This window comes from Betta splendens, chromosome 3 (genome assembly GCF_900634795.4).
Source record: "Betta splendens chromosome 3, fBetSpl5.4, whole genome shotgun sequence".
Classification (NCBI taxonomy): Eukaryota; Metazoa; Chordata; class Actinopteri; order Anabantiformes; family Osphronemidae; genus Betta; species Betta splendens.
This window is the reverse complement of record NC_040883.2, coordinates 6,929,135-6,956,844: the sequence shown is the minus strand read 5'-3', so window position 1 is coordinate 6,956,844 and position 27,710 is coordinate 6,929,135. Positions and strand designations below refer to the sequence as shown.

Here is a 27,710-nt window from a genome sequence, read left to right as displayed (position 1 = left end):
CATTCTTTAGGTTAACACATGCTGTGTCTCTATTAATGTGAATCTTGATGTATTAAAAGTTATTATGCCTCCAGAAGGGAAGAATGTGGGCAAACTGATGACATTCCTGCATTGTCCTTAAGTAGCCAGTCACCCAGCAGTGACTATGATCAAAGCCCACTGTCAGGTTTTGACAATTTATCCCTGTCTTAATCTTTGTCACATCCCACTTTTGCTAACACTTCAGTGTTGGACTATTTCTTTATCTACAAAGTAGATTCTTATACACATTTGATAATCAAATTATTTATGTAATAAAAAATACACAAAAATATCTATATTTACCTGTTAGTGAATGGTCAAGTCATGAATTTTTTGCACGTTGGATTTAGTGGAAGGTTTTTGGAAGAATGTATTTCACTAGTTGCTTAATCCTTTGGTGAACCTGTATACTGGAAGATTTTGTGTATATAAAATATTTTAAGCTGTTTTTAAAGAGTAACACTGAGAATATATAACTCTCTTTACTGTCTCTGTTTACCGTATGTAATGTATCAAGTGCCATTTAAGCTAAATCATGAAGAAAAATCATTACAAATGTATAACAAAATGTGCAGTAATTTTTTAAATGAGTACTACCATTTGCATGTACCAACGTAGGTATCGATCTTCCCATGCATTTCAAAGTGCATACTAAAGTTAACTGCCTTGGTGTACTGTACATGCAGGGGTTAGGGACTTTCTTTTACTTTTTCAGGATGACTTTGCTTATTTTTCAGATTTTGTTATTTTTATGTTCTTTTTTGCTGCTTAGCAACTGTGGTGTGAATGTTGGCAAATCTTAATAAAAAGAAGGGGACAAATTTGATCTCATTACTGCTTTAAATGTGCATTTTGGTTGTATCTCAGCAGTTGAATGTACCAAGCAGGTTGGAAATGACTGGACTCCTGGTTTTTGACTGTTGAGAGTCTGGACTAATGTCACATGATGTCCTAATCCACGATCACAGAAATGGCATGTGATTAAGTCTTTTTTTCCATGGCCTCAGATATTCATCTGTGTTTTTGTTCGGTTAATGTGTGGGAGCTTGTAGGTTTCCTCCCATAGTGCAAAGTCATGTAGGCAGTGGTAAATGGGGGACAACAGTGCCTCCAGCTGTGAATGTGAGTAAAATGCCTGCCTGTCTATATACAGAAGGTTGACTGTGTGATATACTGGCTACATGGTCTACCGCCCCCTCAACCCTTCCCCTGGTATTTTTTTACAAGTCAAGTAAACACTGCATGAATCAGCTTTGTTAACTTTAGGCTTTAGGCTTTGTGATGAAACTATTTCAAGAGGTCAAAGTGCAATATTTGATAAAATGCACATTTAATTCTTTGGATGATTCACAGGCCAAGGCTGTAAATCATGAATAAATAAATGTCTGAAAATCCATGCTATTCTCCCACACACCTTGATAAGGATAGAGTTTAGCGAAATATTTTTTTTCTTTGTTTATCTTTTAGCTTAATTTGTGAAAAACCTACAGTGTTTCAAGGTGTAATAAAAACTCAGGCATGTTTAAAAAAAGTTTAGGTTTACATTATTTTCTTATGTAGCTTAAAAATTAATGTAACGCACTAAGAACAATGTGAAGAGGAAGAAAGGTATATGTATTACAACGATTAATAATATTATACTATTATATATGTGAAGCCTTTTTTTAAGTTTGCTTGGCAAGGTTGATGGAGTTCATCCAACGCCTTCTGTTGCTTAGGTCACTGCCTACTTGGTTGCTACAAAGTTGCTATGCGATTTATACCAGACGCTGATTGGCCGCTGGTTCCATTTTCAGCCAATGAGAGACATTTTTGTAGCGAAGTATCTTCTTAGGCTGAAGCGTCTAGATACGGGGAATCTGGCGCTAGCAAACCTGTTGAACACTCATTTTAGCTATTTTTACTTCATAGCTTTAAGGTATAAGACAGTTAACAACTGGAAACAACAGACAATTATATTTTGTAATGGTACAAATGAGTAAAGTCGATAAACAAAATATTTACTGGAGCAATAACGTTACTTAGCTAGCTAGTTAAGTGAAGTGTCCAAATCCTATTTAGCGTCACCAGTACAGTATGTTGAGATTCAGCTTCAAGAAGAAGGACAACGAATTTGTAAGTTTGCATGTATTACAAAAGGAATGATCGTGCAGCCAGCTAAACACATATAGCTCCTATTTAATCTAGATGTTCCTGGTTTACTTAAAATTAGTAATTAGTAATTTAGTAGTAAGTAAGTTTTTAAAGCCTTCAACATTGAATACGTTCACGTTAAATAAATAAGTTTATATACGAACTATCATCTTGATTATATGTAAGAACGTTTAAATATTGGTAGTTTTTCTCTTTCCCTGTGTGTGTACGTGCGTGTTGTGTAGAAGCACATAGCTCATGGCTTGATCCCAGCTGCCTCTATTGCTCCAAAGCCTGCTGTGCCTCGTACCCCACCCCCCCGCAGCCCAGACCCCTCTCCTGAACGGACCAGGTACTGTACTGTACTTATCCTCTACCTTTACCAAACACCTGCCCCTGTTTATTCCCAACAAACACCTGACTTGATATTGACGGCAAACAACAACTTATCCTTGAAATGTGTTGGAAAGGTTTAATTCTTATATGTTCCTGTAAGTGCTTTAAATGTCATTGCAATGTTATGACTTGTTGTGACTACTCCCTATATAACCACAAATTTAATTGCTCAAGTTGGTAAAACATTTTAATAGTTTGCGTTATGGAGAGACAATGTTTGTTATCCAGTCACCCATACTATATCTGTACAGTAAACTCAACTTGGACTCCCTTTTCTAATAACAATAGAAATAATATAACGAAATGCCTACATAAGCGATAGTTTTTGTATTAATATGTTGCATGTTTTTATCCACAGATCAGCCTTAGCAGCAGCCATATTGTCTTCCTCTCTTACTGGACAGACATGGGCCATCCCTCCTGCCAGACCTAGATCATTTTCTGAGAGTGACCGATCAGAATCATTTAGATCTGACCCAGACATCAGCCCAGGTTTTTACACCAGGTACTGTATTATTCCTCTAGTACACTTATCGCACTTGTCACATGCTATATGAAAAATGATTTTAATTACCTTACTCTCCCATTGAATACACACTTGCTTCCCAATTTCTTCCCTTCTTAATTTATTCCTTGTTAAATTGAGACTCTCTATCTAATATACCAAGTTTTCCAAGTTTTTTACTGACTAGGATTACATGCAACTTCAAAAAAACATTATCTAGGTGTGAAAAATAAAACTGCTGATCCATGATTTCTTTTAGCTGCTTCAGTTATAGGCTTTTACCTTTTTGTGCATGGCAAGTTACTCCCACACAGCTCCACCTTTGCTCTGAAAAATATAATCCCTTCTTTTTTTAGAGACCAATGGTCAGAAGCTTTGGATAGTCAGCCTCGCCTATCCTCTCCTGACCCAGAGGAGGAGTTGGAGGACAAAGAAAAAAAAGTTGAGAAAGAAGATGACAGGGGGGAACATGTTTACCAGACTGTGGGCAGTGAAGATAATTTCTCAGGACCTGTATATTCTCTGCCACAAAAATCGAAGGTAAAGAAATACCATATTGTTATAAGTAATATTTTTATCATTATAAATGAATTTTTGGAAGTATAATACAAATTTTAAATTAAAAGGTCTCTCCAAACTAGAATCATATAAAGAATGTTGCCAGTTGATGCTTATCAAAGTTATGCTACAACAGTGTGTTAATGTGATACTAATAATATCCACTGGGAGGCACAATTGTACATAAAATATAGGTACTTTATATATTAAGTCTTGTACTGTACATTAGATTATGCTAATGATTTTTGTGTTAATTAGTGTTGACAAGACTACCAGTAGCTCTTTGTCAGTATTTACCACAGTTTGCTACACATGCTTTGTAGAATCATGTTCAGTGTGGTCTACATCTAGTTCTGCTTAGTATCCCAATTATATCTCCTGAGTCTATTCCACATTCACTCTATTTCCCTTCTCACAGACTCCTCTTAAAGGTTACTTTTAAAGATGTAGCATTAAATTATACATATTATTAAAAGGTACCCAGTTTCTTCCTTAGATTCAGAATGTGTGTGAGTGTTGAAAAAGAAAATTTTATAAAATACAGTGTGACATAGGTATGATTTTTCAAAACAATTTTTTTTATGGCCAGCTGATTTCTAGCTGTGATAAATAATCATGAAGCACAAAAAGTAAATAAATAGCAAAAAAAGCAATAAACATAGACCCATTATAGTTTGTCTCAAAAATAAAATGAATAAATAAATGTTTTAGATTAATTCATTCTCATTCACTTTGACTCATTCGCATTGTTTTAATGCAGGCGTAGCCAACCCTGGATCTCAGGAGCTACCGTCCTGGATGTTTTTCAACTATTCCTTGCCAAGCTACTGCTGATTAACCTGGATCTGTTGTGTTCAGCCAGTAAGGAGCTGTAAGTGCAGGGCTACTTGGAAAACAAGCAATACATGGGCTCCTGAGGACCAGGATTGGCTTCCCCTACTCTAATGTGTTTTTGTGGGCTCACAGTATTTAGATTTTATTGTCCACGTTTTGTCTATAGTCATTAACGCAGTGGTGTCTAAAATGGCCAAGCAGAAAAAAAGGATCCAGGCAGTGTTGGAAAATGAAGTCAGACAAACTAATTGACTATCAGTCTGATTGCTTGTCTGTACATTTTATTTGTCTTCCAGATCACAGCGCCAAAACCAACACAGATGCCTCACACAATAGTGCCGTCTGCAGGTAGTAATACACATACAACGCAATACTAGCTATCTTGTAATCATGCAGTGTTCCTGTTGGTTGCAACCACTGATCAAGATAAGTAAAGAGACATTTGCAACTGTAGGTGATATGTCCAGTAGCTAGACAACTGAACTAAAATTTAAAAAAAGAAAAAGCTCTATACAAGCTCTGAAAAATAATTGTAATCTTTTATTGCTATATTTGGTGGTGCACTTTAAGTGAGAATAAAGTTCAGTAAAACAAAGCTTTTCTCAATGTGGTCCTTTTAGCAACAATAAAACTTTGATGTGGACCTCCATTAAAGCCATTTGATGGATGCATACACTTTTCTGTTTAGACTTCATGCAACCGCACAAATTGATTTTAGTTACAGACATGCATATAGAAGCAACAGAAATTGACCTGCTCAGCTAGACCGCATATGACCCCCCTGCCCTAAGCAATAAGATACAGCTCCTAATAAACCAACACTAGTTTCATAACACCCATAATAACCTTAGCATTACACCATTAGAGCTAAATGGAAAGCCTCATTATACTTATTACCACAACCGGCCTCAGGCTTTGTAAGTGCTACTGTAAATGAATGTCTTTTGCGTGTCCCTAAAATGTTCCTATCTCTTTCAACCATACATGTATGTGTGTAACCATATGCTACACATGCAAGTTGTTTGTGTTTATTGTAAAATTCCTTTTCCCATAACAATATGGAGTAAAACGAGGCTATATGAACTGAGCCTAGTGCGTTTGGGAATTTTGTTAATTTTAAGTTGGCATGAGTTTCTTCATAGATTTTGCAGATGAAGCAACAATTCAGTCTCGCCAAGCTACCTGTGATTCTTCTAAGAAGAAAGCCTCTGTCAGGAAGAGCCCTGGCCGCCAAAAAGAAGATGTGCCATGTAGGTGGAATGACTGTTTTCTATTTGACAAACATACACCGAATACTCCTACAGTACAGTACATACAACAAATCACAATTAATCACGATTAACAGATTACATTCAACATCTAATTTTTTTGTTTTTTATATGTTCACATTCCTATTAGTAAGTTTTTTTTCCTGTTTCAGCCATGCTAACCACTGACCACCTTAACAAAGACAGCCAAGCCAAAACCCTGAAACACCCCACTGGGCTTTCTCCTAACTTCACTAAGGCACACAGTGATTTAGAGAGAGAGGCTGCACACACCCCCTTGGAGAAGAACACAAGTATAGCAGAGAGACAAAAGCTACTGGAGAAGAGACTGCAGCGCCTGGAACATGAAATCAGTCATAGTGAAGCCTCTCCAAACCTCAGGTCATCTTCAGGTAAAGTGGAGTAGCCACTGGAGATTCACAGAGGGAAATGAGGAGAGGGAGAAGGAGAATCAATAGGGTGAAAGATGGCTGAACGGGGGAAAGCGATGAAGGGAGATGACAAAGACACAGATTGTGGAATGAAACAGTTTGTCACAGCAGATATATAGTACGTGCAAGGTGGTAAACCTTGCACAAGAGTGGTAAAGATTTCCCCTCTACTATTTAGTGTCGCTCTCTCACACACACACACACACACACACACACACACACACACACACACACACACACACACACACACACACATATAGTATGTGTATATATATATATATATATATAGTATATTTTTAGACTCTTACATACTTGACTTGAATTTCTTTCCTAATATTTGAAGAAAATCAACTACTCCAATGCATTCTACTGTATGTAAGTATTTGTGTATTTTGTATTGAATAAGAGGATTATATGGAGTCTTATTACCTGCTCACAGGCAGCCAAGCAGAGCTAAAGAGTTTCAGGCAACATGCTCAGGAGCTGGTGGATGAAAACGATGCCCTCAAATTGACAGTTCATCGTCTGAACATGGAGCTGAGCCGCTACCAAACCCTCTTCAGACCAATGTCCAAACAGGAGGTGTGATAAGAAAGTCTTTTTTTCAGACTTTAACCAGAGTAGTACTTTGCATATTTTTGTTATTGTTTATAGTCTTATTCATTATTTATATTTGTTATCATACATAGATTAGAGTATTTGTTGTCAGTCGATTATATACATGGACAAGTTTGTAACTTTGATTTAAGAGCTACTCTATACTGTATTGGTAATGTGGCCTGCTACGTTTGATGGCACACTACTGTTAGGGTATTGAGATAGTCTTTTGTCAATAACCAACATTGCTTTGTGTCACCATCTTTAATACATCAGAAAAGATTCATGCTAAACGCTAATTCAGCGTTATATACACACATCCCCAAAATTCCATTTTAGCCCTCTAGCAATAATAATTTTGAAGTTACAGACATTCTAATCTTTTTTTTCAATTTAGATTAGTTGAGCTTTAAGCCAACCTTGAACACTTATAATTCCCCTTTAATCAGTCAGAGCTTAATTTTTTTTTTTTTTACCCGGGTATTAGATCTACAGTTAAGTATTATATGTCCATATTGTGTTGGCTTTAGTTTATTCTATATGTAATGACATAGATTCAAAAATTAAGGTGTATTTTACTCATCAACAGAAAGGAGTTCATCTTTTGTAGCATAACATTTTCATCATGTCACTCTTGGTCTTATTCAATCAACTTTTATTCAGAATTGCTTGATTTCCATAGCTGTAGCACTGAAAAAAGCATTTCTTTGGAACCAGGCCTTTAAAATAAACATTCACCTTTGATCCAGAACCCTGCTGTGTAATAAGGATTTGTTTTTCTGTCCCTCCATCTATTTGTTGGACTTTTTTGTTCCTGTCTGTGACTGTCTGTCTATTCTGGGTTTTGGAGTATTTTACGCTGCAGAAGAAAACAGCCTGTGGTTTTAATCATGACTGCACCCTGCTGTGTCTTCACACCAGGGGAGCTTCTGTTGTCATCACCACCAGTTTGCTTGCTCTGTAGCTGCTAGTCCTTGTTACTGACAGTTGAAGTGTGTCTTGCAAAAGCAAAAGATGAAAAATTGTGTTATCTTTTTCATTACTCATTTGTTGTGTTAAGAGGGGAAATGTTATTTAGAAACAAGTACTCTTATTTTTCCAATATATACTATATTCACTATGGTGATTCTATTTAATGCAATATTTCCCTCTCTTGTTATTTTGTTTCTCATTTAGAAATCTGATATCAGTGGCTTGCCAAAGACTGGACCTCCTCCTCCCTGGCCGGTCAGTGTCTACAGATGTTAAACCTTATTTGGTAGTCTGTAAAACTAATGCATGACTAGTAAAAAGAAAGATAAAAAGCTAGTATGTCAGTATGTTTAATGAATGAATAGATAGTTCTACAGGCAAGCACTTTTTTAATAGAGACTAGTAGTAATTTAACATAGTTAGTAATTTAACATAGTACTTGAGTTTAAATGGTTTCCAAACACATAAATGTGTTTGTTTTTCTACAATATATTAAAGTACAGTACACATCATATGAACTTAATTTAATGTATAAAAGATTAATGCTCAGTGCTTGGAAAATGGCCCCATACATATTGCAATAGTTCCCATGTACAAATAGATTTGTGGCTTTAATACTGTAACTAATTTGAATTATTTGTCTTTGTCCTTTTTGTAGCTTGACATGAAATATTTATCACCTCTTGTGCTGGCCTATGAAGATAGGATCAATGAGAAGGATGCACTTCTGCAAACCACAGAGGTATGTGAGATATTTATTAGAGCTCTTTCTACTTTTCCTTCTACTTTTGTGGATATCACACAAATAGTCTTTAGGAAGTTGGCAGTGATAGCACCTCGCTCTGGGGAATGTGGGATTATACACTGATAGGAAGAGGTTTGAACACTAATGGCCCAATTAGTGACTGTGTTGATGCTGGAGGTAACCATAGTTATTGGTAATGTAGTGAATTAGGCCAGTCTGTTTTGTGTTTTGTTTAAACTAATCTACAATCTTGAAGCAAGTCACTATTTGTCTGTCACAGGAGCAAGTGAAGAGGTTGCGTCTTCATGTGGAGGAGGTTATTAAAGAAAATGAGCAACTCCATGATGAAATTGCGAAGAGTGGAGGCGTTAACCTGAAAGACTGGTGAAAAAAATATTTTGTCTGTGTGTGTGGTTGGACACTTTAAGCTGTTCTAATATAGACATAGTGTAGACATAATTTTATCTTTCTTTCTGTCTCTGGTTGTTTTTCTTCTGATGCAGTCATCAGCTACAACAACAGGCCATTCTGGTTTTGCAGGAGAACCAGATTCTAGTAGATCAGCTTGACGCTCAGCATGTTAAGGCCAAGGCCAACCACAGCAAACACCAGTCTGAAGGTACTGAGTACAATAAAAGTGTCAAGAGCAAATAAATGCCTTATACTTAAAAAGTTATATTTTGAGATTGAAGAAACATGACAATAGTTTAGAACTAAATGGAAATGTCAAAAAACTTACCTATTTTAAATGGCAACAGCAGATGTTCTTTGATGCATCCCTACATATTTTTTTCTTTCCTGTCTTTTGCCTTCATTTAGTTTCTGACACTACATTATCCCTCTCCTTTCCTCTTTTTAGTTTCCAAGGTGTCTAAACAACTGATTTTGTTAGAAGAGGAAAAGCAACACTTGCAGGAGGACCTGGAAGAGAGCAGGAGAGAGGTGCAGAAAAATATGAGGGAGATCCAAGTCCTGCAGGCTCGCCTGAAGGATGCTGTCACCTGGGACGAACATTGCTGCATTACTGGGAAACTAAGGAGGTACTGTAGAGCACAGTGCTTCATTTCATTAAATATTTAACTGGAATATTCATTAACCAGTATTAACATCTGTTGTATATAATATAAGACAATATTTTTTTTCTCATCTTGCTTTAAATTTAGAAGAAGAAATCAAACTGTTAACCAAAGATGTCAGGATGAATCGTTTTTTCTTACTACTTTTCTAATAGTTTATCTCATATACAGTACTGTAAGTTTTAATGAACTTTAAGGGAAGATTCATGTTTTTATTTCCAGTAGAGAAACAATGTGAGACATACAGTAAAGCTGACAGGAATTGCCAGGAAAATCACATAAATGCATTAAGCAGTAACAGACGTAAACAGATACAGTACTTGTACGTTCATTAATTATACACTGAGAGTGCATCATGTTGAATGGTGTTCCCTAGACACCAGATGTACAATATGCTGTAAAATCTGCTCTTGGCCCACAGGCAACTGGAGCAACAGGAAAGCAGGAGTAAGAGTGAGATTGAGGATTTGATATTTAGAGTGTCTAGTCTGCAGGAGGAGAGTAGAAGTTTGGTTCTGGACAAAGCTAACCTGAAAGATGATCTGAAGAGAATGGAGGCTGAGCTTAAACTCACCAGACAAGCCCACAGGTAAATATGCCCACGTGAATCAAACAACACAAATGCTTTCTTAAAATGCTTTTGACTGTTTCATTGAGTTCATACCAGGCTAAAGCCAATATTCTTGGATTTACAAGCTGACATCATTTTTTCATTAAGGTCTTCCTAAGAAAAATAAATTGTAACATTACTATGTTAAATTACTAACTATGACTTTAATATTATTATTATTCTTCCCATCATATTTAGCTTCAGTGTGTCAATTATTTTTGAGCTGAATTTGCAGTGGTTCATGATACCTTCCACTGCTCCCTGTAGGGCTGAGCCTAGATTAATGTGGATTTTCTCATTCTGAAGTGTGAAGATTGTCAGAAGGTGTTTGACTCACTGGTGTTTTTCAGTGGTGTTTTTACCCAGCTTGCAACAAGATGGCACGATAACAGTTAACTCTTGCTGTCTTCTGTTCATTGTTTCTTACCTTTTTACCTCTCTTGTTTCTTTCTCCTGACCCCTTCTATATTTGTGTTTAATGTTCAACACGTCGTAATATTTGGCCTCCTGATAATGCCGTCACAATCCCTTGAATTTTTTTTCCCACTGTTCTTATTTCTTCTGTGCTTTCCTCCCATAATCCAGAAAGGCAGAAAGGAAGATGAGTGTACTGAAGCAACAGAAGGAAGATTGTCTGTCAAAAGAGGAAAAGACACGACATTACCTTGAAGCTGTCTTTTCTGTGGCTGAGCACATTTCTCGGGAGAGAGACCAGCTATTACACATGGTAATAGCTACAGCGTTGCTAACACCATTGCAGAAAGGTTTTAATAGTAGTACTACTAACAGCTTAGGTAGAGTTTAGTCAAGTGAACGCAGTATTTGGTAGACCCACTTTTATCAGAAACAAAGTACATTGTCCTATTCAGGGGCAGGTACCTAGCTGTAGCTAACATAAAAAGCTTGTGTTATCATGACTAGTGTGTCCACACTAGGATTTTAAAAGCAATCTTGGGAGAGCTCATTGGCAATCTGATAAATGCCTGATAAGGCTTTTGTAAATAATGATGTGTCTGAGGTGCACGTTGTCATTGTTTTCTCAGTCAGAAGCTTTTATGAAACCAAAGTGTGTACTGGAATTTGCAGTGAATGATGAGATGCTTCGTCAGAATTGGTTGCTTTTCATCATCTGTTTGTTAATTCGATTCTCACACAAAAAGGGATAATTAAACTTGCTTTTATCTTTATAAAATACAGCCATGCAAGTAACGGAACGTGTTGTATGAACTTTGTTAATTAGGTTTTAGTTGTTTCAACCAATGCCATGTACTTGATTTTAGTAATTTAAAGATTGTAGGTGTTTTTTATGTTTTGTATTAATTTCAAAACTGTTTTTGTTTCTTTATCTCTCCCTTTGTTCCTCACATCCTTCACCCACATGTACTGTACATTTGACCCACCTCTTCTAGATCAGTAACCCTACATCTTCCGTCTCTACCTTTCCAGGTTTCAATTCTTCAGCAGGAAAAACAGGGATTCATCAGCAAGATTCTAAGCGGCACTGTTCGATTTGGCAAGCTTCAGGAAGAAGTCAAAGTAGGTCCCTTGAAATCTCTCTAACTAACTAATATTAGGAACCTAATATAAATGTATAGTTAGGTAGAAGACACAGTATAATATATTACTGTAGATAAAATGTACAGTATTAATTGATTATGTTAATTCAATATTACCCTTTTTATTATTATTAATTAAGTGACACCTCAAACAAGCAGACTGAAAACAAAGCATTTAACCTTAATTTGGATTTGATATCTCCCTAGCCTGCTTCATATTGATCTGAATACTTAATATAAGTGCACTTGATAAACCTTCAATTACCAGCTTCCACTACTAAAAGCAGAAACTGATGTACAGTTTAGTGTGAGTAGTTTTCCAGATCTCAAGCTGCAATCTGATCTTATTTTTCCATGTTTTACTGAGTGCAGAGGTACCCCCATACACAGTATGCAGTTTAAATGTAACCGAAACACTAGCGAAGTGTAAATCATCAGCAGCTGGGCCATACAATAATGCATTACTCTAACATGTGTATTAAAGATGTATGTGTAGCAGTCTTTTGAAGCAACGTGGCTTAAAGGCATCAATGAAAATTCTATTATATAGTTTTATTATACATTTCCTACTTGTTTAAGTAGAACTTATTTGTTGTTTGAGATCTTCTCATAAGACATTATTAAAAAATGGTATATGTTATGGTATTTAACTCAGGGGTAAATGGCTCAAGGGTGGTCATAAGATTGGCCTTGTTTTTTCTTCTAAGCCACTGTGACTGAACCTGCATATATTACCCCTTCCACTGAAATAAAATGGAGCCTATTCTTACAAATCACCATGACAACCTTTTGTACATCTACCTAAAGTCTCATCTTGCATTGTAGGTGACCGTTGCCCTCCAATACCAACATGTGCACCCTCATTTTTAATTTGTTTGTTTGTATGTACTAACTGTGAACATGACTTTGTTTGGCATTATTAATGCCTTTCATCACGTTACTGCTCCCTCTGTGTTCTAGCTGTCAGCAATTCTTGTCACTCATGCTACAGACAGAAAGACATGTCAACGGTTCTGACAATTTTATTACTATCTCTATAGCAACAGCCAAGAGAGAAAGCGGTGTGTGTTTGAATAGGAGTTCTACTGGCAACTGGGCCACTGAACGAAGAAATATGAATGTAAGAAATGCATAGGACATCATCCTTTTATACTTCAGTGATGTATTCCCTCAAACTAGAGACTAACACTTATACTGTAGGTGAAATTATACCTAGAGCCTTTGCAGTGGGTGTATCTGAGTTTGAGATTGTTGTGAGATTATGTGTATAGGTTTTTGTAGACCTTAAAGTTTAATTAGTCCAAAAACTTAAAACATTAAAACAACAGCTTTAAATGGGGAAAAAAGAGTCACCTAAAGTTGCCTACTGTTTGTTTTCATCAGCTGACGTTTAAGAGCCAGCATCTTTCCACCAGCATATGATCTCACTCTCACCCTCTTCATTTTGGTGCCCTCAAAGGTCAAATAGCAACAAAAGCCCACAAAGAAAGAGCTGTTCTTCACTCAACCTTTTCCCAAATATTATACCATTTTAAAGCTCATCCTCCAGAAGACATTGAATTGAAACTGGCTCCTTCTTTACCTTGGCTGTTCTGCTTCAGTCAGTTTTTCCAAAGGACATTTAATTTGTACTTTACTTCAACCTATGGAAACCACTGAACCTGCCTTACCCTGCAGCCACAGACTGATTCCGAAAATAATTAAGTTTATTTTTTTGTTGTCTGACCTTCCACTTTCATGTAACATCACCAAATGCAGCAGTTGACACTTTATACAGATATTGTTTTATTATCTATATCTATATAAATATCTGTACAATATATTCCATATTTACACCTTACAGTATAACTTGGTAGGTATAAAAAGGCAAGAATTGCTTGAAAATTGTGGTACTGTATGACGGCAAAACAGATTGTTATTACATTATTCATGTGTAATTAAAATTCATGCCCCTATATTTTAGAAACACCTGAAAATGTTAAATATTTTAGCGAGTGCATTTATAAATATAGCTGGGTTAGAGGTTTGCATGACCCAGGCTTCTTGACGTCATTTTTGATTTTTATTTTATTTTTTTATTTTCTTCTTATCTTTGGACTTTGGACCAGGGCCAAGTTCTTGAATATCTGTAGACCCTCTGGAAAGTATTCTGCATTGTGATTTATACAGCTTTAAAGAAAGTAACAGCATTTTAACTCTAATGAGACAAACCGTGCAAAGTTCCTTGTGGTGACACTGATGTCGGCCAATTGCCAACACCTCTTGTAGCAGATGTAACGATAAGTACACGGGAAGAATTGAAAAAATTTGCTCATTTATTTCATTGGCTATTAGTGTCTGTAATAGATGATGTAACCCAAGCTGAGAAATTCAGTCAACAGACAGTTGCAAGGGAAATAAATAAAAAAACAGGACAGAGACAATATCTGCAAAAAAACTGGACGTTACACAGGAAAGAGCACAAAATTACATTTAAAATATTGCTACATTTCCATATTAAAGAAGATATTACGTATGGGCCCTCGTTTACCAACAGTGTACAAGATTTATGTGTACAACAAAGTCAGTAAATGTCAACTGTGCATAAATGTTACAAACACTCCCTAGGTCATATTGTATACCTGTGTTTTATGTGCTTCCAAATGTCAGCCATTACTGTGTCCAAATGAATAAATACAATGTGTTCGAAAGAAACAAAACCTGAGAAATAAAATAAAAATAAAGCTGATTATGGAAAATCACAGCAAGTTATTGTAAACAGTAATAAAAACTTTACACAAACATACATGTAATAGGCAATAAAGATGCTCTTCAACTTAAACAGCCACAAACACAGTTTTTGCTCTATTGGGAAAACTGAGGTTTCTCTATATTGTGAAAACTGAGTCAAATATGCTTAGCTAAATTAACCCGATATGAAACTGAATGGAATTTGCATTTACAACATAAATAGCATTTTAGCTTGAAAATAAAATGTTGAAACCAACCAGCAACGATTCTTTACTGCTGTGTACTGATTAATTTCCTAAATGTTTGCTCATTATACTGCATTTTATATCTTGAGATAGATCTAGATCTGTCTTGTATGTGGAATTATTTTGCATACACAAAGTTTTAATAGTTTTTAAATTATATTAGTATAGAAATATACCTGCATATTAGCCTTTTCATTTCAAGGTGCTGGGACAAAACAGTTAATTAGATTTAAAGTTGAATTATTGTACAAACATAATGAAAAATCTCTCTTATAATCTTATCATTTATCTGTTATGTTTTACACATAAAATGATTTTTCATGGTAAACAGTTAATCGTTGTTAAATGAGGGTCCAAGAGGTACAGTGCTTATCTATTTCCTAGATTTAAGACCAGTTCTGAAATGATTTTTATTCTAAGTCATCCAGACAACACAACAAATAAGGTCACATAAGTACATCACAGCAATCTAGGTATAGTCTGGCAAAACAGTTTTTAGCAGTTTTTAGCAGTCAACCTAAAACCACAGACAATTGCTGAATGTTTTTCTTTGATTGGCCGATAAGGTCCATAAAAATGCTTTAGAATGGCTATCGCCTCCACCTTTGGGTTTTATATTAATCCACCTAACAAACCTTGTTTGTTTCTTATGCTCCTGATTAGAGCTCATACTAGATCCACCAGGTTAGATGCCTCATATTAGCCTCTAGATGAGCAGTCACATATACCCTGACACAGACACTGGCAGAATCCATAGACGAGGCAAACTGTCAAGCTTGATGGAACCAAGCTAACACATACAATGCCCAGAGTCACTCTTTGAATCACCAACAAATAGATTCCTAGAGGCAGCGACCCAAAATATAAGAAACCCAGGAGCCACACCAAGATGCGTGGCACGTGATTACACAACTTGGAAAAGGCGTCTTGGTCAGATGGCCCATTCGAGCCCACTGACGCTGAGTCCAGGCTCTGCACTGCGTAGATATCAGAGCTGCCAGTGTGGCTTGGTGAGGGCTGGGAGTCCCTCTGAACTTCCATAATGGTGATGACCAGGCAGCTGGAGGAGTTGCGTGATGGGCTGGAGGATGAGAAACTCTTTGGGGTTAGGACCACCTCTCTGTTTTCTTCAGAGCTCCAGGATTTTCCCCGTATGGCTAACTGAGACATAATGTTAGCATCGTCGGGCAGTCCTGACACTTCATATTCTGTGACTTCAGTTTGGTGTCGGCAAAAGGGGCAGGAAATGCAGCCTCCGCCATCAGCAATGTCCAGGATCTTAACGAGGCAGCGGGCGCACACTCGGTGTAGACATTCCAGGATCTTAGGCTTGCGGTTGTGGGCATTGTAGCGCTGGTAACAGATTTTACACTCTAATTCCTCTTGTGGAGAACAGTCCTTCTCCTCTATCTCAGTCTGAGGACAGCTCATCTTTGAGTCATGTTCTGCCAAAGGGAATACACAACATGGAGACAGATTGAGAGAAGAGAGAGAGTCAGAGGGGTGAGGCTGCGTTATCTAGGCAAGCATCACACAAACCTTTAACTATGGTGGTACTGTAGAGATGCCACCAAAATAGGCAGCTGGTTCTGAATACAGTATGTGGTGTATCTCAACGCAGCAGGTAAAGGTCATGGCTCAGCCTCCTTCCCCGACTGCTTCTATTTTCTGTACCTGCTGCTAGTGAATGATTTATGGTTTGGGATTTGGATCAGGGTGTCATCCCAAAGCCCTTTGTAGCACTGTATAGGCCAGTAATGCTATTGATCCTTGGTGAAAGGTGGGTTGGGTCCTTCAGCATATTTATTTAATCAATAAAATGCTGTATTTTGTAGAATACAACCTTTACCTTTTTAATGGTTACCTTTTTAATCTTTGGATGCCCATTTGAAGATATGAATATGTGTTCATGTTAAACCTGTAAACTAAAACTACGTAAGTTGGGTGTTAATAGCCAGTAGTTTGTTATATATACCATATATACCAATCAATTACTGATTAATAAAATTTGTCTTATCTAAAGTTGGATTGGATCTTAATATAGCTATCTGCCCTCACCTACTACAAATTTTAATTGTCATTACAATTTAAAGCTAAGATAAAATAGATTTATAGAGAACCAACTCTTATGTTAATTAGCATGATATATTTTCTTAGTTTTTTTTGTTGTTTTTTCAAACAAAAGGGAAGGCAAAGCCTCTGTCAGATTAACAGCAGTAAGGACATATTCACTTCTAAATGTTTCTCCAATCTAAACTGTAAGGTATTCTAACAAATGACACCTGAAGCAGTAAAATATGGCACAACTTAGCATATGGCAGCAGAGCGTAGAGGCTGCAGCTGTTCAGAGCAATTTGTACCAAAATGATTACAAAGACAACATATGTGGCTGCTCCCACAGATGTTCAACTTCAACTTCAGTGCATGCTGAGAAGTTTAATAGTTTTGTATTTAACTTTTTTTCTGATATACACAGGATAAGCTTAGCTAAAAAAAATAAAGCTACAGCTGTATGTATTAACAAATGATAATGTCTTATGTTGAGGGTTCTGAAATAGGTACAAGTCTCATCAGTACAGTACACTGGCATGTACCGAACCGTACCTATATGCTTCATGCGCAAGAATGAATAATCGTCCTTTTATTTCATGTGCCATAAAAAAAGTTTGAAAACCAATTGACGTTATGAACAGATTTGTTTTAAATTTCTGGAGAGAAACAGATTTTCAAAACTCTTTCCCTCAAAATAGCTTCTGGCTGAGGATAAAATGTGAATCTCTTGTATAGAAACAGCAGCTCAATTCTAGTTTTCCTTTTTATCTTTGTATGACTGCTTGTGTGTGCAGTATCATTCAGATGAAACATAAACTGCCATAAATGTGCCAAAATACGTGACATCCCATGATTCACTGTGCTATAGGTGGTGGTGGCGGCAAGCGTCACTGGTTAAACGTCACTGGTGGAGTTAATGGGCCAATAAAGGCAGTATGACGAAATGTCTGACAACACTGGCAGTACAGTTCAAGCTGCAGAGGTTCACACTAGCTTGTTCTCTTACCTCTCTTCTGAGGCTCTGCTAAGCAGTTTTATTGCTTAAGATTCTAGACCTGGCTGCTGGGTTTTACTCTTATGTTTGGTACAAAAAGATTAGCTGACAAATTACCTCATGGCTGTACTTCTTACTGTATTGGAATATTTGGTCCTTAAGTCTCCCTCCTGTCAGGAAGATGCTATTTAAAGAAAAGCCATTCATTCATTCATGACCATGAAATATACATTGAATAGGTGGTTGTTGCATTGGCAATTACTGTACCCAGCAGGCCTCTGACTTGCTGACTGTTAAATATTTCAGCTTCTAGTCTGTAACATTAAAAAACCTTCTGAATGTCAGAAACATGCCAGAAATCTTTCCAGGTTTCCCGTGAAGTCTCACACACAAAAGGTTTTACAGGCTAAAGTACAGCTCCCTGAAATTGTATATCTAGCAAGAATAGCAAAAATCTTGAATTTTTCCAATACAATTTCTTGTTTATACTGATCTAAAAATGTCTTGCAAGTAGTATCACAACAAAACCTTTCAAAAGCTCTGGCTGCCTTCCATGTGCAGTCACATACAGTATTGCTTTTGTACCTACTGTATGGGTTGTTTCTGTTGGATGTAATACAAAAGAAAATCACCAGCAAGTAATTGCTTTGTTTCTTGTGCGTATAGTTGAAAATGATTTCAAAGAGGAGAGGGCTAAATGGGCAACTTTCTCTGGTTAATCACTCATGTATGAAAGACATTTTTATTGATCTACCAAGTTATTAATTATTTGACCTACTGGACTTTTGATTTCATTGACTCTGAACACTTGCTGGATTGGGGGCATAAATACTTTGGCTTAAAGTTAATAATAATGCTTGGATCTTCTTTTTCTTCTCACGTTTTCCCTCAACAGCTGCCTTTGTATTCTAATTCACTTTTGACCTCTCTTCATTGTTATCTACAAATTGCCTTCTTTCTCTTCATCTCTTCAAGTCTCAAATTTAATTTGCTCATCTGGCAAACGAAACACAAGCAGTTCTTAGAAGTCCTTAACAAAAGCCAATAGTGGAGCGACAACATGAAAGCTATGGAGAAAAAAGGCATTGCAGTGAGACCTGACAAGCATTTTATATGAATAACATGATTACCTGCTGGCATGCTGCATGGACTGTGTTTAGTCAATCAAGGCACTCGTAGTGTACGTGTCTTGCATAACTACTTTCCTGGAAAACGTCCAAGCCTTCATTTAAATCTTATTTCAACCCAAGATCTCCTTTAACAACCTGCTGACGTTTACAACCATAAAATCTGTAGCCACATCTGTGTACCAGTCTGCCAGTCTACCTCTAGGTTGTAGATTTACTGCATAATTGGCATAACTGTTATATAGGATTACATTTTTTTTATTTTTTACAGTTAGAAAAAAAGAGTAGCAGGTGTCATAAAATACTACAGTATACAGTATGTTTGCTGTTCAGAGAAAAACGCCTCTTAATCCTAGTGTTCTGTAGCTTTGGTTCTTAACATCAAACAAGCAAGCCAGGCAATTGTGTTATACATTAAAAAGGATTATATGGGGAAGAGGTCTATGTTAAACGATGATTAGAATTTTGTTGATACGTATTACATAACATGTTCCACAAACTAGCAGCAACAAGTCATTATTCTGTAAAACAAAAAGTGCTTTGATCAACCAGTTTTGTTGTACATTGGGCAAGACTTTAACTAAAAGACAAGTCTACAGATGTCTCTATATCCAGAGGTACAAAGCAGTCAATATCATGCTTATATCCTGGCAAAATGAGCAAGATCAAACATTGTGTATTTGTGCTGCAGTGCATGAGGTGGGAAACCATAGAAAGAATAGATTTACACTCTTGTTTTGCTTTAAAAAGGTAGATACTGCTACTACTGTAGTGCAAGTACCATTCTGATTAGATGCTGTACACATTTAGGAAATGCAATTTTTTATTGCATTTCTAATTTGCGCTTTAGGATTTCAGTGTTAAATTATATTTAAATAGTACCTGATTACATCAAATGTATTTAATTATACGACAGCAGAGGGTCTGCTGAAAAACGGTGGATATCCCCCACCATCAAAATGCACCACGCTGAGTGTTATCATACAGCATGTCGCCGGTCAGATGATGCACTTATCCCCTCATCCCGTGTATTGTCTGCCCTCTCCTCCTTCAGAGTGTGGATCTGTGATGATAGCTTTGACCTTTGCTGTCAGAATATCTGCGTGGCGAAGGCTTCTGTCATTGATCTAAAGGATTATGTTCATGCTGCAGTTGGCAGATTGTCTATGCTTGTTGGTAAACTTATTAAGCTGTTGACAATAAAAATGTATGGCTGTGTGCCTCAAATGGGCTTCGTGAATTTATCTATTTACAACAGCACAGCAAAAAGGCTCTTAAAGCATTGCTACTAATTATATACTACTATAAAATGTTTCTAACCCAGTCAGACCATGGCTGCCATAATTAGACCTTTTCAAAAATATGTACATGTATTTATGTGTATTTGTTTTTTATTTCCATTTTGTCTCTACTTACTTGCAGTACATACATGGTCACTCTCACACTTTTCCTGCTCCATCTGTCCTCAACAATAGGTCACAATCTATAGAAAACGTACTGTACAGTTGAGGGGACTATTAATGTCCAACTTAGCTTTGTCACACCTAATGTTTGGCACATGTTTGTCTGAAGACATCTGGTCTGATGAGACTAAATGTAAAATTTGCTGTGACAAGTCAAGGTTATAGGCAGTAGTCACCATATGCAGTCTTTTTCTGTTCAAAAATGGAACCTTGAAAGGCCTTTAACCTTTACAGAGTTTGCAGAGTAGTCACAGAGATCACTCCACAGTACCTTTCTTGCATGTTCACTCAGTATTTGTGAACAGACTGATGCAGGCGTATTTATACATGTGCAACAGTGCAATTGTGTACTGATGCACTTTACTCCAACAGATTGAATGGCTTTAATTTGAATTTAAATTTATGACTTCGTCCCCTAACATCTGCTTTTGAAGAACCTTTTGCAGAATTGCTTGAGGTGCTGTGTGTCATTCACAGTGGACTTTCTGGCTTCTGGAAACTGATTACCCAAAAATGTAATCTTCCAGGTGTTCTATTTTTACCACGAAAACCCATTCACTGCACCCAAGGGATCTACGTTCACCTAATTGTGTGACATATGGAACAAATTAGCCACACCAATGACCATTAAGGTGAATTATTTTGCAGAGGGGTGAATTTTCATTCAAGCACTTCCTTTTAATTTTAATATTTTGAATCAATTACTCCATGGAGATCTGTTTTTACTAGGATCTGCTGTTGATTAGGCAGCTGTGCTGCGTAGCATTTACATCAGTGTTGTACTGTGCTTCATCCTAATTATAATGTAGAGGATGTAGATGCAACATCATACAGTACAGCTTTGGTGCAGCAGTGCTAGCAGTGACCTAGAGGAACGTCTAGTGCTGCCAACAGTTCTACTTTCTACTCAGCATACAGAACATCAGTGTTACTCTGTCTTCATAAAGTGATGCACATGTTTGTTGTGCAATTTACCTCACGTTAATCTACTTCCTGCCTACAGCAGGTAATCCGTTTCATCTTTTTTGTTATCGCGCTGTTTCTCTCATCAAGTGGATGTAGTGTACTGTACTCGCCTCCCATCGAGAGCAGTAGGATTTGCATTGGATATTCATGTGTTTGTTTGTTTTTGCATTTGGCCAGCCCTATGCTACTGCTTCATTTCCTTTACTGTGGCTTTTCTTTGCTAATGGCACCAGACAGCCAATTTCTCCAGAAAAGGTTAATGTGTTTACACACACAATGATGTAGTTATTGCCTCAGGGAGTATAAATAAGATTAGGACATTTGAATTAAAGTTTGAAAGGTGTTATTTAGAAAAATGGCAGGTTGGCACATAAAAGTAGCGGATGATGTGCAGAGAGTAGCTTCAATACAAGGTCAAAATTTACTCTGCTTTCATCCTGTTGATATCACTTGTTAGTTGTGACATTTATTTGAACATAAGGCTGGACATTTAACAGTGCTAAGGCAAGGTTGGTTTTAATAATCACACATTCAGCTGGACAGTTTTCCAGTCATCGTAGTAAATTATTAATGGAAGCATTCCTGATAAATTCTGTTGCTTAGTTGTATATTTAATATACGCAACACTTTCCCTCAGTAATGATCTGTAAGCTCTACACTGGCCAACATGGGTGTTATTAATCTCAATGTCTCAATGATTATATATTCACATCACTGATATAAGCGTCAGGCTGTTCAAGATTTGTGGACATATAGTTTGTTTAGTGAAACATAATCCATGAAATGCAGATACAGTACAGTACAGTAAAATTCAGCACGGTCGTGATTCAACTCTCATATCCCTTCGATATAAGAGCAGTTCCAATCAGTAGGAAAAGCTTTGTAAGAGTCTGGCAGTGTCGCTGTAGTGAGGATGATGAGTGTAAGCGGTAAACATGAATATATATATATGAATGAATAATGTTTACTTCAAGCTCAGAAAGAAACAGGACTGAGTCATACGCGTAAACCTGTTGAGCAGCTACAGATCCTATTTGCAGCAGGGTGTTGGTAATTGTGAGTAGTCAGTGAACGTGCACACTGGGCCTTCTGGACAAATACATTTTTAACAAATAACAAAAACATCTTTGACACAGTTCCCTCTGGTGTGTGTGGTATAAAATGCTCATCAGTTCTGAATATTTTATTACTTTTGTTAGAGGCGGACGGTGACATTACTCAGCTCAGCTTGTTGTGAGGGCTAAATGTCATTGCTTCAGCTGGGCTGATGCTGGCACCTCGCTGCCTCCTTGCGGGTTGATGGCGATTCATGCCAACAACATTTCCCTTCCCAGATTATAGTTCTCCAACAATCAGTTGAATACCAAGTGTATTCATTACCAAACACAACTGGGAATTACTGTAGCATGCTGCCTCTGGGAAGAGTCAGGACAGTTAACTGGCCGAGGGCTCACAACATGTTTGAGATGAATGTTTTAATTCCACCGCACTTAGAGAAGGTGGACACTGTGCTGTTCCTGAGCGCTCTCATTATCAGATGTTTGCGAATGTGCACTGTAAACACATCATGCGAGTAATTTCCTCATTAAACAAAACAAACATAATTGAATTTATCGAAACACAAATGCACAGATGATTATGATGATGGCGCTTCCAATCTTTTTTGTGCAGTAGGAAAAGGAAAAGCATCCTGATGTTGTAGCCAGCCAATATTAGACTAAAGCAGAGTGTAGCCTGATGACATACAACAAGCTGCCACCTAATAACCTCCTAGATGCCTCTCTCTAGATAAATAGTGACTTCTGCACGATTAAGTAAGCAATGACTGTGCTGCTTGCACGGTCAGGTCTGAGTAAAGATTTACACAAATGTGCAACTGTACTTGCATCTACTAATTCTGAATCAGCTTATTTGATCCTGTCGTGGGGTTTGGAGCCGGACACGCATTGTTAGTCTGTCTCATGTACTCATTGTCAGTCTTCCAAACGCACACAAACAAGCACACCAGCCTGCACCTACAGCTGTATAATCAGTGTCCGTAAATAAACGGCAGGACACATACTTAATCAGACAGACACATTACTTTACACTGTGATTGACTGCTTAACTCTGCTTGGTCCGTTTGCTAAAACCCATTCGTCGCCTGTTGCAGAGTAGCCTCCAGCATAGTGTGCTCGTGTCCAGCTACACATAAGCTGGTTAAGTGAAAAGCTAAATATTAAAAATGATGGTTCACTGTTTCCTGAAATGTGAAACTACAGATATTGATTCCTGAAGTTTAAAATTAATTTCGCTTCAGTATCAAATCTTTATGCCAAATTTGATTACCTGTGAGTCAACATAGCTGTGATTAAATATCCTGCCTTAAGCTCTAAGAACTTCTTGGGAACTGTGACATGTTCTGCAACCTCATGGTCAGTGTGGTAGATGAGTGTGTAGTGGGTGTAATAGATTATTTAATGGTTTAAGCACTATATGTAGTAATAAGGTTGTAAATGATAGGCTCAGTGTAAAGTTTAGGGCTTATATGTACATTTGACACGTGCCCAATTGATGTCAAAGCTAGGCTTTTTAGGACCAGTAGTCCAGTGTTTAGACACCACTCATATAGTCAATGTAGTCATTCAGTGAATATCTGTAATTATGGCTGAAAGAGGTGGGACCGTCCTCTCTCCCTCTCTAAAATAAAATAAAAATGTCTGTGCCAATTATACAGGTACAGGTACAGTTAAATATTCAAGTGGTTGTGATAAATGTCATCGTACTTATTTCACAGACAGCATTTCTAGAGCCGAAGAGTTACAGTACAACAGTGAGGGGTTTTGGAAGGTTATTAAACTGGGTAACTGATTGTATTGACAATTTAGTGTATTATAGATTATGATTATCTGTACTTATTTCTTTGGACTATAGCTGTTTTAGTCAGCGAGATATATTCTGGATTAAATCATGTCATGAAAATGTCATCTACTGGTGGCAGAATCATGTCCTGCAGCTTCTAGCTGTGATATAATTGGTTCTCTGTGTTCCAGACAGTTCCTTAAACAGCGTCAAATACTGTGGTTTATGTAGTTACTAATATAAAAAAAACAACAGGAGTTAATGTTCTCTCTTTTTCAATCTTTTTCTGCTCTGTGTATTATAGTATAGTGTGCTGTATATAACAATATTTTATATGGAATATAGCATTCATCTATAAGCACCTGAAGGATTTTCTATTTAGATATTTACATGTAAGTAACATTTTTTTTAAAGTATCTTTTATTTTTACTTTAAGTTGTAATACAACAAGTGGCTCCTGGACAAATTAATTTTATTTGCTGCTTCTCATCAGATCAACACCTTTCAAAAATACTTCTTTCTAATAATATTGTATAGTAGAAATTACACAATTGTCAAAATACTGTATGTATTAAAACCCATACTCTAACTACAGGAAATTAATGCCGATGTCAGCAACTGGACCTGGTGCCACATTGTGTACAATGCGCCTAGAACAGCTAGGCCTTTGTGTAAAGCTTTGTGTAAACATACAGTGGATGATTGCACCTCATCAGTCCTCCAATCTGGTACCATAGTTACAGTACTAGATTCAAAAGAGCTACGGACCAGATTCAGAGGATAAGTCAGTTTTATCTCATTTACCAATTTAAAACATAGGATTTAACAGTTTGAATGTCTCTACATGATCCACACTCAGCTACTTAATGACCCACTGTAATGAAAAATTAATAAAAGTAAATTGTGGTTTTTACCTATTGCTTTACTGCATGTAAAAGACTGAATGCTAAGCTCTTTCCCACACACAAATAAATAGGCTGGTAGAAGGCAGACATCCACACTGTCCTTTTTAAGACCTTGTTTTTCTCACCTTCAAATCTTCTCCAATTGCAGAGCACAGACCTTTCAAACACTATCTAGCCTCTCAGCGCAGTTCTTGTGCATCTTCTTCCTCTATTCACTTACAGTACAGTGTTCTTTTTGTTTTCATGGGCTGTTTGTTTGATGGGCTGTTTGTTTAGAGCGAGTGCACTCTGTATTTTGCTTCATTGTCAGGACAGAGATTCTGCATCAGCCTCTCCACACAACAGCAAAGATGCCTTCCACTTGTGTGAATGTCTTTGCTGCAGCACCTGCAGTAGTTACTGTATGAACTGTCTGCAATCCAACAGCTGCAGATCTATGAATACTTGACTATGTCTATGAAAATATGTCTACACATAAGTATTAGATTAAAAAACAGACACACACAAGTACATGACTTACAAGCAGGCAGCAGCAGAAGTTCAGATGCTTTATCATGTCTGCAGGTAGGTGATTTATCTGTTTTGCTCACCTTGTCCCAATGTGTATGACTCCACCTCCTCCACTCCTGTTGTCTCTGCTGCGCTGTCCTTCATGCAAATCCCCCTCTCTCATAGCAACACTCTGCATCTCATTCCTTTGCGTGCGCGCGTGTGTGTATGTGCAGGTGTACCGGACTCAGGCGTCAACCAGGCTGGCAGCGTTGGAGGACGCTGCGGAGGGGAGGACGGCTTCCTACCAGAAGGAGATCCTTCACCTGCAGAGGCTACTGAGAGAAAGACAGGAGGCTGAGGAGAGACTGCTGCAGTCCAAACGGTAGGAGGGGAGTGAGGAGGAGAGAGAGAGGAGAGAGAGAGAGAGAGAGAGGGGAGAGAGTGCGAAAGCAGTAAGAGGCAGGCAGGCAGAACAAGGGAGGTGAATAGAGGGAGTATGTATGAATGAAAGCAGATACTGTGTGTAGCTTAAAAAGGGGGCGGTTAGAGGCAGGCAGACGAGATACACAAAAAGATGAGCAATGATCCAGTCACATTAACAGAACAGTTACTGTCTAGAAGGGTAACGACAAGATCTGCAACAGATTTAAGCTTTTTAAGATCTTACAGTAAGCACATACAGTATGTACATGCAGGATAATATAAATAAAATATCAGATATTTGCGAAAAAGGTATTTTCTTTTTTTCAGTAACCCATTTGCAATTAATTATTTTTGTAATTAGTGGAGTTTACATCTTGCAGATAATCCATTCATGCTGCATAGATAAGAGCATCAGGTCACCACACAAACAATACAACCCTTGGCTTCTAGTGAAATCTGTGTCAGTCTGTGTTCTGTAAAGTTTCCATATTCCTGCAGAGCACATTCCACTCTCACGGCTGGGTTCACAAGATAGGCGCTGACATCCCTGTAACCAGAGGACACAGCCCATCACACTGCTCTATTCTAAAATTCTCTCTTATCGCTGAACCCTCTCAGGACCAGCCATTTCCACCAAGTCCCTGGATTGCTGTGAATGACAATTGTCATGGTGAAGGATGCTCTCTTTTCATAACAAATCTAACTCTTTTATGCACAGACATGGCTGCTACACTAAACAGCCAGACTGGTCCTTTGTTGCTCCCGAAATAATCTACCACTTCCCCTTTATTCCCCTGTTAGTATGTCTTTTTTTAGCCCAGTCTCTGAATCTGCTGCCTCCTGATATTGAATAAAATCTAGCTAATCAGATTGTTAGAAAAGACTGCTCTGCTCTGCCCTCGGGGCATCCCAAATGACAAATCACATACACTACCACACATGCATACTGCAGTCGTACCAGTGCTGGGATGCACCCCCCCTCCCCCCAGATGGTGTCAGCTATATCATATAGGCACTGCAAAACAGCATAGCAGTTGTTCACCTCGTGGTTTGAAGAAACCTTTGTTCTTAATTTGGGCAGTAACCCTTTAATCTCAAGTTAAACTGACAGAAAACAATAACTGCCTCATTCCTTCATTTTCTCTCTGGTCCACTTCTTTGTATTATACCAATGCAAAGGCAGAGTTGCTGATAGACTATGATTGCCAGCGGCCTGCTGAGCTCTGCATAGCCTCCAGGGAAGCAGCAGTACTTGCAGGAGCTCAGAAGGGGACTGCACCTTTCAGATCACTCTTTCCCCTCTTGTCTCCCCAACACCTAACCACAAAAATGTAGGAACAAAGATTAATCCCCCCTATCATTTGATTTCTTTCAACTGGAAACTAGCTGAGAACCTACAGTATTTAATTTAAAATACACAGAATTAGTTTGTATTGTTTGTCCCTACCTGCCTATTGAGGTTCAGAAAGTGGTATTGGGTAGTTAAGCAAACAGCCCCAGACTTAAAGATGATGTTAATTTGCAGGGCTCTTTTATGCTTTTGCAAAATCCTATTTTTTTAGTTAAATACACAGAAAATTAGCAGTGCAAATCACTCTGTTCCTTTAACTGTATGATAGTGGTACTATGTTTGTGTCCTTATGCATAATTAATGTTCAAGCCCAAGTGTGCAGAAAACACACTTTAGCCTAATTATTCCTCAGTTTGCATTCCTTGTAACAAGTCATTACTGTCCAATAAAAAGTATTAAGTTGCCCGTGATGGTTGATG

The 27,710-nt window shown here is 37.5% G+C and overlaps 2 protein-coding genes across 5 annotated transcripts in view; one reads left to right on the top strand and one right to left on the bottom strand.

The window, feature by feature from the left end:
• The first annotated feature begins 1,851 nt into the window (after positions 1–1,851).
• The window catches only part of cep89 (centrosomal protein 89), a 29,626-nt gene continuing 3,767 nt past the window's right edge, over positions 1,852–27,710 (top strand). The window contains exons 1-18 of one of the 4 annotated variants that reach the window (XM_055507385.1): positions 1,852–2,136; positions 2,400–2,506; positions 2,909–3,055; positions 3,412–3,595; positions 4,744–4,795; positions 5,590–5,697; positions 5,868–6,107; positions 6,586–6,728; positions 7,920–7,970; positions 8,374–8,457; positions 8,741–8,844; positions 8,964–9,079; positions 9,320–9,500; positions 9,958–10,125; positions 10,732–10,873; positions 11,593–11,682; positions 12,743–12,822; positions 13,086–13,847. In XM_055507385.1, the coding sequence (XP_055363360.1) occupies positions 2,098–2,136; positions 2,400–2,506; positions 2,909–3,055; positions 3,412–3,595; positions 4,744–4,795; positions 5,590–5,697; positions 5,868–6,107; positions 6,586–6,728; positions 7,920–7,970; positions 8,374–8,457; positions 8,741–8,844; positions 8,964–9,079; positions 9,320–9,500; positions 9,958–10,125; positions 10,732–10,873; positions 11,593–11,682; positions 12,743–12,775 (1,989 nt within the window). In that variant the 5' untranslated portion in view covers positions 1,852–2,097 and the 3' untranslated portion in view covers positions 12,776–12,822; positions 13,086–13,847. Of the gene's footprint in view, positions 2,137–2,399; positions 2,507–2,908; positions 3,056–3,411; positions 3,596–4,743; positions 4,796–5,589; positions 5,698–5,867; positions 6,108–6,585; positions 6,729–7,919; positions 7,971–8,373; positions 8,458–8,740; positions 8,845–8,963; positions 9,080–9,319; positions 9,501–9,957; positions 10,126–10,731; positions 10,874–11,592; positions 11,683–12,742; positions 13,848–25,750; positions 25,900–27,710 lie in introns of those variants that run through there. The other 3 variants (XM_055507384.1, XM_029144633.3, XM_055507383.1) reach the window with 3 other exon arrangements.
• On the bottom strand, positions 13,997–25,756 carry zgc:165481 (uncharacterized protein LOC100073327 homolog). The gene is made up of 2 exons (XM_029144634.2): positions 25,616–25,756; positions 13,997–16,122 (listed from the first exon to the last, which is right to left on the bottom strand). The coding sequence occupies exons 1-2, from the start codon at positions 25,677–25,679 to the stop codon at positions 15,377–15,379; spliced, it is 810 nt and encodes a 269-aa protein (XP_029000467.1). The 5' UTR covers positions 25,680–25,756; the 3' UTR covers positions 13,997–15,376.

Coding starts and splice junctions, on each gene's coding strand:
- zgc:165481 (XM_029144634.2), bottom strand. CDS start 25,679: ATGAAGGACAGCGCAGCAGAGACAACAGGAGTGGAGGAGGTGGAGTCA. Junction 16,123..25,615: donor GTCATACACATTGGGACAAG/GTGAGCAAAACA, acceptor TCCCTTTGGCAG/AACATGACTCAAAGATGAGC.